This window comes from Ursus maritimus, unplaced genomic scaffold (assembly GCF_017311325.1).
Source record: "Ursus maritimus isolate PB19 unplaced genomic scaffold, ASM1731132v1 scaffold_1, whole genome shotgun sequence".
Taxonomy (NCBI): Eukaryota; Metazoa; Chordata; class Mammalia; order Carnivora; family Ursidae; genus Ursus; species Ursus maritimus.
Genome location: NW_024423343.1, coordinates 67,656,760 through 67,670,499, shown reverse-complemented (window position 1 = coordinate 67,670,499; position 13,740 = coordinate 67,656,760). Strand labels below are relative to the sequence as shown.

Genomic DNA, 13,740 nt, shown 5'->3' with positions numbered 1-13,740 from the left:
AATAAGATGTAGTGAAAAATCACAATGAAAACGCCAGTAGCTAACACAGGTCTTATTCCTAGATTTAACCATGCAGTTTTGGAATATGACAATGGTACATTGTGTATGTGAAACTCTTTAGAAGAAGATATTAAAATATAAAAGTTATTTTGATTTGAAGCATGTTGGTCTAAAGAACATGAAATAAAAATGAAGTTCTTGAGGGGCCCCTGGGTGGCGCAGTCAGTTAAGAGTCTAACTCTTGATTTTGGCTCAGGTTGTGATCTCAGGGCCATGAGGTGGAGACCTGCGTTGGGCTCCTCTCTTGGGGCAGAACCCGCCTAAAAGACTCTCTCTCTCCCTCTGCCCCCCCCACCCCAGTCTCTCAAATAAATAAATAAATCTTTAAATAAAATGGAGTTCTTGAGAATTAAAAGTGAATGTGCATTTACCTATATATCAACCATTAAACACAGCTTTCAAAGATTGCCAGAAAAAATTCTTCATTTTTAAAGACTTCTAATTTTGATGGGTAGGATGAATAATGATACATAAGGTTTGGAGGAAAGTTTCCTTTAAAAGAGAATACAATTTGCTTATTAAATCATTATACTAAAGCTTAGTCATGTATGAAGAAAACTGCCTAATAATTAAGAATTGATATTTTAACATGGCATTTGCAGCAGACACATCGGATACTTAATTAAGTAGAACATTGCTTATTTTTGAAAGGATTGACAAAATCAAACTCTTTTTGGCAAGTGAAATTTTTATAGTAGCAGAAGTGGGAAGCCTAAAGGATGTGGCTCATTCTCTGTTTGGATGATGCAGAATTGCTCCAAGCAGTAAGCTTACTGTTTTCAGACAGCATTAGCAGCTTCAGCAAATACAACTGTGTCATCGTCCCTTAATACGGGGTGTTTGTAACTGCAAAGGGGAGATGATAAACAATATATGTGATTTGATATCTTCTTGATGGCTTAAACAGATACTGATGGACAGATCTGCTGTTTGATGTTTTCTTCACTAGCCCTGAAGATGCTGAAACATAGAGATGGCTGTGATTATCTTTTGTAAGACAGGAAATGCAATCTTTAGGGGTTTCTGGAAATAGAAAGGTCATGCAGTCTGGAACCTGTGAGCCTTTTCAATCTCTAAGTCATCAGGTATGACCTCATGAATTATGATGATACTATTAGATTGTAGAGTTATTGGTTTTTCTAGCTCTTAGTCATGTAGAATATATTAATCAATGTAATTGTTTATTATTATCAGATTTTTCTTAAGATATTTGAACAAGTGATATTTATAGTAATAGACACCAGCTGAACAATATGAATTTTAGAAATGCGTATGTGTGTGTGTTTGAGTTCGTGTTTACTTGAGCTTTCTTTTTTGGGGAAGTGGGGAGTAAGGAAAGATTCTTTTTTGTGATTAAAAGCAAGGTTTGGGGCTCTACAGATTTTTCCAGATTAAGCCCGAATACAGTCAGACTGCATCTCTTATTTTGAATGATAAAAATTGCATAATTTGTTCAAACTGATAAGGATACCTCTTAGCTAGCTGCTTATAGATAGGGACATATTAAAAAATTTTTTATCTGGAATTTCTTAGGCACAGAAATAGATGTTGCTACCATTGTAGTGTTCAACCACACAGCAATACAAGTTTGATGAGTAGAATCATGTTTACCAGCATCTGAGCTGTAAACTGATTTCCTGAAATTTGTATTTCAGTATCTGACCTGTTTTAAAAGGCATAAATTTAAATAATTTCTCAGATCTATTGAGATAATGATGCCCTTGGTCCTCTTAATGCAGATATCTGCTTAAGGCATTGTTTATAGCTGAAAGCAGATGATAAATCTGTTTTTTGTTTTTGCTTTTGTTTTTTTACAAAGAATGTTTGTGACATTTAAGCTTGTTTAAGATTTTTTGATCCAGGGATATACCGCATGAGCTTACTTTCATTTTCAAAATGAAAAGACTTGACTACATTAAACATGTTAATTACAAAGAGTAGAGAATCATCACAGCAAAGAATTTGGATTTATATGTCCATTTTACTCTGAAGCTCTGCTATTTATTTTAAACTATTTTTATCAAGTTATAATGCATTTAACTTTATTTTGTTATAGTATTCCCTCAGAATGGCATAGTAGGGCAAGAAAATGTGCCTGTGCTTGACATTCCAGTTTTGAAGAAAAGATATTTTATTTTTTTAATATTACACGTTTCTTCCTTAATGTTAGAGGACTTGTCAGATATTTGACCAGGTATTCCATATTAAATGAGCAAAAAAAGAATGTTGCAACATTTCTCATCAGAAAGATAGTTTTGTCTTCATGATTCCGTAGTATGGTTAGGACTTAATGCCTCATCAGGGTGATGCTACAGTAATAAAAATGAATATGTTTATCAGAGGACAGAATTGGGAGTCTAAAACAGTGATTTAATTCAGTTGAGGGGTTCTTTTCTCCTTTTTAATTAAAAACACATTAAAAATTATACCTACTGATATTGGCTATAATTTATATGTTATTCAGGCTACTTAGCCAGCTTATATTCTTATTAGTAGGGAAGATTGCCATATTCTTAAGCTTAATTAGTTTTGGAATGATTTGAATATACCTTTTAGTTGCTACAAAACCCGTTTTAATCTGTTAGAATTTATTTCCAGTATTTGCATGTATTAGTCGCTATGAGTACATTCTGTTTCTTGGCATTGCTTTGGGATTCCTCTAGGTATTGGTTTTACAGCCTTCTGGTATTTTTCACTGTATTTATGGCCTTCCAAAGGAACCAAACCATAAAGGTTTTTGGTTACTTTCCTTTAGTGGCACTTAAAGGATATCTCAATAATTTTGTAAGGTCAAAAATTTACTGCCTTAGAGTTGTCATTTCTTTTACAAATTGGAGAAAAATTTCTCTCTGTTGCTATGTCAAAATGCATTACCTTAAAAAGTAAAGATTGGTCAGAATGTCACAGACAGTTAAATTTAATGTTAACCTTTTTCCCAATGCGGCAAGATGATCTTGACCTTTTGAATGGAATTGATTGTAAATCTGCCCAGTAATGATTGGTCATCTGCTTTATACAACGGCTGCCTCTGTCTTTACCATTTTACACAAGTATTTCATTTTACATTATGAAGATTTCTAAAGCTAAGCTGTCTGTAAGTAACTATTTGAGTATTGTTCAGTTTGGTCAGCGTTATGTGGAAGCTGATCATTTGCACAATATTGTGTTTGGTGTTGTGAGAAATACAGAAAAGAAAAAGTTGTTTCTTGCTTTCAAGGAGATTATAAGAAAATGTACACAATGAGCCGTGTTTATGTTTTGAATTGACTTTTCAAAGGTGGTATGTACAATCAGTTTTAACATCATATAAACTGTTGAATCCTTGGATAAGTTACATATAACTCTTTTTCTTTTCATGTAAATTTCTTGGTATTAAAGCAATAAAAGATTGTGTCAAAGTGTATAATTAAGCATTTCATAATTTTGACAACTGCATTAAATTCTTTTATAATGCATAATTTGTTGAACCAGGGCATTATAAACAGTCAATCAATAAAATGATTTTGTATGTTTTATAGGCCATAGTTGGCAATTGATGTTGAGAGTAAGGTGGATGTAGCCCATTGCTAGAAACAGAAGCAGGGACCTCAAGAATTAGCTCAAAATAGGGTTGTGACCAGTCCAATCTAATTATGTATTATGGAAGGGGGCTTTGACTTCATAGAGATTAAGCTTTGGAAAGAAAGAGTAGCAAGTTTGGGAGTGTTTGATGCTAACGAGGTCACTGGGGAGTTTTTTCAATAAAATGGGGGGATTGGGTTTCACTTCATGCTTTGAGAAAGGGGACTGAGATGAACTTGTATGGATGTAGGCCTTAGCCAGCTGGCTGTTGGACATCCAGGCACCACTTTTTGTCTCTTTCATACCAGTATGCTGGCGGAAAGTAACAGGGAGATGGGTAGAACAGATGGAAAACCCTTGTTTCCCCCAGAATCCTAAACTGGGGCATGCTGCCCAGTAGTGCCTCCAAAGTATCTTTTTCCCTATATTAGAGCAACAGAAAATTGATAGGCACATTCTTCTGGTTTGTAATAGCTAGGGAGCTGCAGTAAGAGGTGGTAAGTCTGGTGGTTAAGTATCTGAGCTGCCACATTCACTGGGTTCAGATCTTAGCTATACCATTTACCAGCTATATGATCTTGGGCAAATTACTTAACCTTTCTGGGTATCAGTTTTCTCATTTGTACTATAGAGATAATAATGGTACCTACCTCAGAGAGTTATTGTGAAGACCAAGTGAGATAATGTATATAAAACATTTGTAAGACTACCTGGTATGTAACAAGCACATTATTACCAAAATTATTTGTTGACAAGACATTAGTATATAAATTCTATGAGCTAGGATAGGCTTTTGGCTGGTGTTGGTAATGGTAGTCATGCAGTTTAGTTTTGTTATTTGTCCTTCATTCTCCTTATCAAATAAGGAATTCAGTTAAAAACATACAGTATACTGAAATAAAGATGGCTATAAAAATGCAAGCAAAGATAAACGTCTTACATCTCATTAAATTTTAACATTTACTGACAATAGGAATTGTGATTTGATGAAAAGTGTTGTGTTTAAAGTTTTTTTGCATCTACTTGCTGGGCTGACTTAAACTTTTATTAGCAGTCTAGTATAGATAGTCTAGTATAGATTCTTTGCCTTTTTAAGTTATATCAACTACTTCATTCATGACAAAAAAGATTACTGGACTTTGTGAAGTCTTCTTTAGTTGAAGTTGAAGATTAAAATTTAGGAGTAAAAAAATCCAGGTTTAAGGAAACTAATAGAGAAATTATATAGCTTAGATTTAATGATCTGAGTTACTTTTTAATCATTAAAAATGTCCAGGGCAGGGGCACCTGGGTGGCCCAGTCGTTAAGCGTCTGCCTTCAGCTCAGGGCCTGATCTCAGGTCCTGGGATCGAGCCCCACATCAGGTTCCCTGTTGGGAGCCTGCTTCTTCCTCTCCCACTCCCCCTGCTTGTGTTCCCTCTCTCACTGGCTGTCTCTCTGTCAAATAAATAAATAAAATCTTTAAAAAATAAAAATAAAAAAAACAAAGATCTCCAGGGCAAAAACCTTCACTGAAAGTTAAATACAACTTGTTTTGTTTTAATTTTAATTTTTAATTTTATTTGTTAATGAATATTTTTATTCTAGATGAAAGACTAAAATGACATGTGTTATAAATACTGTATATGAATAGAACAATTCATGTTCCTATTTGATAGAATATGCTGTTTTGAATTACTGGTGTTTATTAATGTCAAAACATCTATAGTTGACCCCTGAGCAATGGGGGCAGGGGAGTTAAGGATGCTGATCCCTCACATAGTTGAAAATCTGTGCATAACTTTGACTTACCTAAAACTTAACTGCTAAGAGCCTGCTGTTGACTGGAAGCCTTACGGATTACATAAACAGTCAATTAACACCTCTGTTGTCTGTTATATGTATTGCATACTGTATTCTTACAATAAAGTGAGCTAGAGAAAAGAAAATGTTGTTAAGAAAACCATGAGGAAGAGAAAATACATTTATAGTACTGTACTGTATTTATATAAAAAAAAAATCCGCATGTAAGTGGGCCTGTCCATTTCAAATCCATGTTGTTCTGTCAAGCTCCAGAGTCCAAGTGAGTAATTTGATATTTGGATAAATGTAAATGCTTAAGTGTTACATTTTATGATATCTTTGCATTTTAGTTCTCTTCTCTTGAGCAGTTTTCTCAATGTGCAAGAATTTCCCCCAAATTGGCACAGGGTCCATCAAATCTCAGCACAATGCAATTTCTTCAAATAAACAAACATACAAAATCTTATGATGTTCTAGTAAGCACAGTACTGGGCGAAGATATAAAGACCAAGGGATCCCTGCTTCAGGAAGTCACATTTAGTGAGTCATAAACACTAAATACAAGTAACTGCAACAGAATGTGGAAGGTAGTGAGTGCCTTGGAGATTCAAAAGAGAGAAGAAAGAGCACAAATCATTCTGCTGTGAATTCAGTGGGCAGAATATTTCAAGCTGAGTAGGGAGAAGAAAGGGGAGCCTAGATGAGGAGTTAGGGAAGTATGGAAAAGGTAACATTTGAGGTAGACCTTGAAGAGTGGCCAAGATGGGGAAAGGTCATTTTGGGCAGAAGAAACAACACGAACACAGATAGGGAGGCAGAAAGCAAATAATATGTTCGAAAAGTACGGAGTAGTTCGTTTTGGCTATAGCCTGGTGGGGTAATTCAGGCTAACACAGGAAGGTTTGTTGGGACTAGATAGTATGGTCTTGAATGTTAGATTATGATTTCTAAACTGAGAACATTTCTGTGCTGATCTACTTATTCTTGGAAGAAAATAAAAAAACAAAAGAGCAGCACCTATATTTTGCAGTCATTCTTAGAGCTCTAACCCTCTTGAGACTTTGAAAATGAAAATTAAATTCCTGAGTAGATTTAGTAGTTAGTAGACAAGGTAGGGGGTAGAAGCAAAATGAAGGATTTTAATAAAATTCTCTATCAGAATTGCACATGAGAGCATTTCTGTCTATCCACAATCACTCAAAGTCCTAGATTTCAGATCCTAAGAGACCTCCTGCTTGTCCCTGATGTAAACTCTATTTTATTGGTAGGTAATCTGATTTAGCTTTGGCTTTATTTTTGACATTTCCTAAACCAAGGACAATCTAGTGGGATCATTTTAATACAATGAATATACGTGTCACTATGGTGAATATTTGGATAATAAGGACTTTGTCTTTGGGAAAATTGGAAATAGAAATGCTGCTTATAATCATGGAAGTCATAGGGATATTTTAGCTTTACTCTTTGTTCATTTAGAGATGATAAAGTAAACCATCATTGCTAAATACTTTTAATAATCGCTTTTAAATCTTTTCCATGCACCAGAAACATTTCAGTATTGCCTATGGTTAATAAAAAAGCTGGGTAACATCCAAGAGCAGATTTCCTTTAGATGTGACAGCTGGGGTGTGACTTTGTTATCAGACCCAGGAAGATGGTATTTGTGCATGGGAATTGTGAAAAAATTGGAATTGAATACTCTTAACTTAGCACATTATCCATATAAAGTATGTCAGAAGCGAAACTCATGGAATACCACAAGTGCGAGTAAAAATGAAACCAGACACAGTTGCTCTTCTGGCTCTATTTTTAGCAGATCCATATAATTGAGAATATTCTGTTTCTTCCTGTAGAAGTCTGAATTACTTGAAAACCCCATTTTCTAGGTTTTGTGAGGTGGTTCTTATTAATCCTTGTGCTTCACATTGCCTGGAAAAGAGTCATATTTATAGTAGGGACCCAACAAAATTTTAGTACTTGTTTTAGAATCATAGATCCATTTCTGAGAGAAACCTTGGAGATCATTGGGCTTTGGGTAACTTTAAAACTTTTAAACATTTGAACATTTTTTTCTAAAAACAATATAGGTAAAAGACATTTAGCGATGTGATCCTTTCCCCACCTCATGCCTTCCAAAAATGATATTGATATTGATAATGATATTCCTTTATCAAACTCCTCTTTCTAAAAGGTGAAAGAGCCTGGTTCAGTGAAGTACATTGCAAAATGTTCTGTATATAAATGTGTACATCTATTCCTATCCATGTCTTTCTTTCTTTCTTTCTTTCTTTCTTTCTTTCTTTCTTTCTTTCTTTCTTTCTTTCTTTCTTTCTTTCTCTCTCTCTCTCTCTCTCTCTCTCTCTCTCTCTTTCTTTCTTTCTTTCTTTCTTTCTTTCTTCTAAGATTTATTTACTTATTTTAGAGAGAGGGAGAACTTGAGCAGGAGGGGCAGAGGGAGAGGGAGAGAGAGAATCTCAAGCAAAGTCCATACCAAACACGGAGCCTGATGTGGGGCTCCATCTCACCACTCCGAGATCATGACCTGAGCCGAAACCAAGAGTTGGTCCAAGCTCATCCACTGCGCCACCTAGGCACCCCTACATTTCTTTTTTAAAAAAAATGTTTATTCAATCTCATAAGAATTTGAGTCTATTGCAAAGTATAGAGGGAGGTAGTATAGCATTGTAGTTAACAGCTAGTTATCGAGCTGGACTCCTTTGTTTGGATCCCATATCTTCCACTTCACTGGCAATGTTTATCTTAGGAAAATAACCTGATCTCTATTTTCCTCAGTATCATCTGTAAAATGGGGATGCTAAATTGCTAATCTCTAGAGTTCTAACGAGAATCAATTGAATTAATCAATTAATACAAGTAAGGTACTTGAAACTGTTTAGCATAACAAATATTAGTTATTAGAATTACTTCCCACTGGAAGGAACTTACATTATATATGTACACACATATTTAGCATGTATGTGTATACATATATACACATATATTTAGTACTAATGTGTGTATACATACCTGTACATTATACTTTAATTATATACAGTATACTAAGTAAGACACTAAGTAGCTTGCCTAGGATTAAAATTGCCAGCAAAGGATGGGATGATATAGGATTCAAACCAGAAAGTCTAGCGCTAGATCTTGCTCTAAACCACTGTGTTATACTGCCTAGGGTTATATACCCTTGAATTAGATAGTGATGAGTAAGTTAGTATATTCTAAATGCCAAATTGAGGTAAGAGATGTCAAGGCAAACTGAAACTGCTGTGGAAGACTTTATGGAGGAGGTTTAACTTACTTTCATTATAGTCTCTTTTGATTTCTCTTCCACTACAAAAAAATACATGTAAAGTCATTAGCACAGTTCTTGCCATAATGCTCAGTAAATTATAGTTATTATTGTCATAATCTTTCTGATAATTTCTACTCAATCTTCCCTAATTGGTGCCATATACTGTTTGAAAATCATGTACTCATTTATACTCATGACTTCAGTTACTGACTAGTGATTCTTAATTGTGACTACACGTCAGAATTGAATATTTAGTTTTTTTTAAAAACATTGAGGCCACAAGCTTATCTCAGAAGTACTAAAGTCTATGGAGATAGAATCCAGGCTTCTACATTTACAAAAAGCTTTCCAAGTGAATCTCACGAATAGCCAAAATTGAGAACTTCTGCTTTACATGGTGATTTCAGAATAGAATTGAATAGAATTCCAAATCTATAGTTCAAATCTACATCTTAACCTCTGTCTAGTGTTTCAGACATGCATCTTGTTAAACATCTCTGCCCATTTATCTTAGAAATATCTCAAACTTGGTATGTCCAAACTAACTTCTTATTTTCTCTTCAAAACCCCTTTGTTTTCCATAGCATGATGACCTAATCATTTTTTTCAACTTTTTCTTATCCTAATCTTAGATCCAATTACTAACCAAGTTATATAGATTCTTTCTCTTAGGGAATCTAAAGTTTATTCCTTCTTTCCATTTCCCATTGTCTTGACCTTAGTGTGAATTCATACTCATTTTTCACCTGAACTATTATAATCATTCTTAGCTGATATTTCTTTTTCTTCCCATTGCCATCCCCAAAGCAACCTACACATCATCATTAAGCTGCCTTAGGAAATGATGAAGTATGAATTACTTCATACTTTTCAAACGTTATTTGCTTTTGTTGCCTCCCTATCTGTGTTCGTGTTGTTTCTTCTGCCCAAAATGACCTTTCCCCATCTTGGCCACTCTTCAAGGTCTACCTCAAATGCTACCTTTTCCATACTTCCCTAACTCCTCATCTAGGCTCCCCTTTCTTCTCCCTACTCAGCTTGAAATATTCTGCCCACTGAATTCACAGCAGAATGATTTGTGCTCTTTCTTCTCTCTTTTGAATCTCCAAGGCACTCACTACCTTCCACATTTTGTTGCAGTTACTTGTATTTAGTGTTTATGACTCACTAAATGTGACTTCCTGAAGCAGGGACCCCTTGGTCTTTATATCTTCGCCCAGTACTGTGCTTACTAGAACATCATAAGATTTTGTATGTTTGTTTATTTGAAGAAATTGCATTGTGCTGAGATTTGATGGACCCTGTGCCAATTTGGGGGAAATTCTTGCACATTGAGAAAATTGCTCAAGAGAAGAGATATCATAAAATATAAAGATATCATAAAATTTAACACTTAGGCACTTACATTTCATCATCTCAGCTCCAGAACGTGAACCAGGAATAGGCATTTGTCTACTTAAATTAATTGTAACGCTCCCCGTTACTTTCAAGATAATTTTCAGAGTTCAGATAAGTAAGAACATACAGTATTTGTCTTTCTCTGTCTGACTTATTTCACTTAGCATAATACCCTCAGTCCATCCATGTTGGCACAAATGGCAAGATTTCCTTCTTTCTCATGGCCGAATAATATTCCATATTTTTATTTTGTCCATTTATCTACCATTGGGCAAATTAGGTTATTTCCTTATCTTGGATATTGTGAATATTGTGACAATGAACATAGAAGTGCAGATAGTTTTTGAGATAGTGATTTTATTTCTTTTGGATATATACCCAGAGGTGGAATTGCTGTATCATATGGTAGTTCTATTTGTAATTTTTAAAGGAATGAGGGAGTGACATTTAAACTTAGCCATCTTTAGTTAAACTTAGTCTAAATTCTGTTAGGTAGAGACAGACTCTCTCAAACCTTTTAAAGTGCTGTCTTTTTGCATATAATTTCTTTGTCCCTCATTTCTCCTTGTTTTTGCCTGACTCACTCTTTATTATGCCTCAAGATTTATTTAGATTAAGCATTGCCTCCTGCTGNAACATTCCCTATTCTTTCAGAGTGAGTTAGGTGTTTTTCCCTAATGTTCCTCTGGATTCCAGTATTTACCCTAAGTGAAGCACAATACATTCTGTATTGTAGCCATGATTTTTCTTATCTTGACTATGAACTGTTTAAGGGCAAAGGCAGTGTCTTATTTCTTTAAAGCTAATGCAAATACAGTGCCTGGCACATGGTAACTACTTAATAAATTTTTGTTGAAAAACAAAATGGGGAATTAGTATGAAAAGTTCATGGAAAAATATGGCCTAGGTCACTTTGGACACCATTAGGAATTGATATTACCTGAAGTATATAAGTAGGGATGAACGAGACTAAAGAAAGTGTTTTAAAGTTAAATTAAGGAATTTTAGGTTTTGTGATTAACTAATATAATGCCATTGCAGTGTAGCATATTGACCTACCCTCAAACCAGTCTCTACCCCTTAATGGCTAAGGGTTCTGGGAAAGTTTCTGAGCCTCTTTAAGTTCCAGAATACTCATCTGTTTTTGAGGATTTGTAATGAGTAAATGTCTGTAAAGTTCTAGCACTGTGCCTAGCACGTTGCAAGCCTTACAATGAATGTTAGTTCTTCTTCTTCTTTTTTTGTTAGTTCTTATTAATACTGCACTTACGTGGAACTGAGAAAAGTCAGGCAGCTAAGGGACTAACAGTTTCAGAGCACAGAGTTACAATTATCCAGTGATTGTCATCAGAAAAACAAAATTTTAGTCCTAGTTCTAGCTCTACTGTTGCCTTACTGTAAAGCTTGAATGTATCTGAATTTCTTCATAGGAAAAAATTACAATAAAAGTAATAGTATTAATGCTTTCTTCACCAGGATGTGATAATCATTTGGGATGGCTAAAGAAAAAACCGTCAAATTAGAAAGAGTGGGGATTTATATCTTTTGAAGTCACTGATATCACATGCTTTTGTATAAGTTGTGCCATTTGCCTGGAATGCTCTTCTTTTTATTCACCTTAATGATCTTATTTGTCCTTTAAAATTCAGTTTAAGCACCAGTTAGTGGTGTTAGTGCTTTCTCTCCAATATAATTAATATATACAATTAATATAATATTAACAGTTACAAAAATTATAAAAATTGAAATTGTTCTGTAAACCACCTCTGTGAAAATTAGGAACCAAGCACAATAAAATTAAGCTAGGATAGACACTAAACAGTAAATATCTGGCTACAAGACATTGTTTCATGTACAAATTATGGCTTTTTGCCTTCAAGATGTGTCTTCTTCAAAGCATAATGGCAATCAGTACTTTTCAGTTACTTGACGTTAGGGTAGTCATAACTAATTATATATGGCTGCTTGCCAATCATTTGATTGACTAAGTCATGGAGATGTAATGTTTCTGTAGAATTTGAAGTCTTACGTCTTTCTTTGTTCTTCCTATTCCCCTTCCCTCCTTGAAAATTCTCTAGAAATTTAGAAATAAATGAGGTATACATATACAACTCATTTTAAAGTATTCTTTTCCAGGTAACTATTATTTTCCCCAAGTTACTATGATTTAAGAAAATAAACAAATTCTTATATAAACTTTCATGTATATTAAGTTCATATTTTATCTATTAAAAGTACTTTTATTCATTGGAGATGACCAGCTTATAGTTAACTGAATTTTCTTTTAAATGTTTTCACATTTTTACTTATTTTTTAAAGATTTTATTTATTTTGAGAGAGAAAGAGAGAGAGAGAGAAACAGAGTGTGCACAAGCTGGGGGAGAAGCAGAGGGAAAGGGAGAAGCAGACTCCCTGCTGATGGATCCCAGGACCCTGAGATCCTGACCTGAGCCCAAGTCAGACGCTTAACTGGCTGAGTCACCCAGGTGCCCCTTAATGTTTTCACATTTTAAATTACAAATGCAACTACTACAGGTCAATGTTAATGGATTTTGCCTCTCAAAAGCAGGCAATTTAGCAGGCAATTGTGTTCCTTTCTCTGATCCTTTTGTTGTCATCATGGACTTATTAAAACTGATTATTTGCCTAAAATGAGAAAAGCTTATCTTAAATGTTATTTTAATTCATTTCTTGGTTTGGTGTGTGTTCTCCAAACTTAGACTGATTTCTTTTACAAACTTCAGAAGATGGAGGAATCTGAAGTAGAGAAGAAATGGAAGCTATGTTGTGTGATTAACTGAAAATTTTTTTAATGTTTTTTTATTATATTATGTTAGTCACCATACAGTACATCCCTGGTTTCTGATGTAAAGTTCGATGATTCATTAGTTGCGTATAACACCAAGTGCATCATGCAATACGTGCCCTCCTTACTACCCATCACCAGTCTATCCCATTCCCCCACCCCTCTCCCCTCTGAAGCCCTCAGTTTGTTTCTCAGAGTCCATAGTCTCTCATGCTTCATTCCCCCTTCTGATTACCCCCCTTTCTATATCCCTTTCTTCTCCTACCGATCTTCCTAGTTCTTATGTTCCATAGATGAGAGAAACCCTATGATCATTGTCTTTCTCTGCTTGACTTATTTCACTTAGCATTATCTCCTCCAGTGCCGTCCATGTTGCAGCAAATGTTGAGAACTCGTTCTTTCTGATAGCTGAGTAATATTCCATTGTATATATGGACCACAACTTCTTAATCCAGTCATCTGTTGAAGGGCATCTCGGTTCCTTCCATGATTTAGCTATTGTGGACAATGCTGCTATGAACATTGGGGTGCATATGGCCCTTCTCTTCACTACGTCTGTATCTTTGGGGTAAATACCCAGTAGTGCAATGGCTGGGTCATAGGGTAGCTCAATTTTTAACTTTTTAAGGGACCCACATACTGTTTTCCAGAGTGGCTGTACCAACTTGCATTCCCACCAACATTGTAGGAGGGATCCCCTTTCTCCACATCCTCTCCAGCAATTGTTTCTTACCTTGTCAATTTTTGCCATTCTAACTGGCGTAAGGTGGTATCTTAGTGTGGTTTTGATTTGAATTTCCCTGATGGCTAATGATTTTGAACATTTTTT

The 13,740-nt window shown here is 35.0% G+C and overlaps 1 protein-coding gene across 2 annotated transcripts in view; it reads left to right on the top strand.

The window, feature by feature from the left end:
* The first annotated feature begins 1,064 nt into the window (after positions 1 to 1,064).
* The window catches only part of SLC4A10 (solute carrier family 4 member 10), a 214,739-nt gene continuing 202,063 nt past the window's right edge, over positions 1,065 to 13,740 (top strand). For both annotated transcript variants that reach the window (XM_040644562.1, XM_040644559.1), the window contains exon 1: positions 1,065 to 1,145. In XM_040644562.1, coding sequence (XP_040500496.1) covers positions 1,065 to 1,145 — 81 coding nt within the window. The remainder of the gene's footprint in view (positions 1,146 to 13,740) is intronic.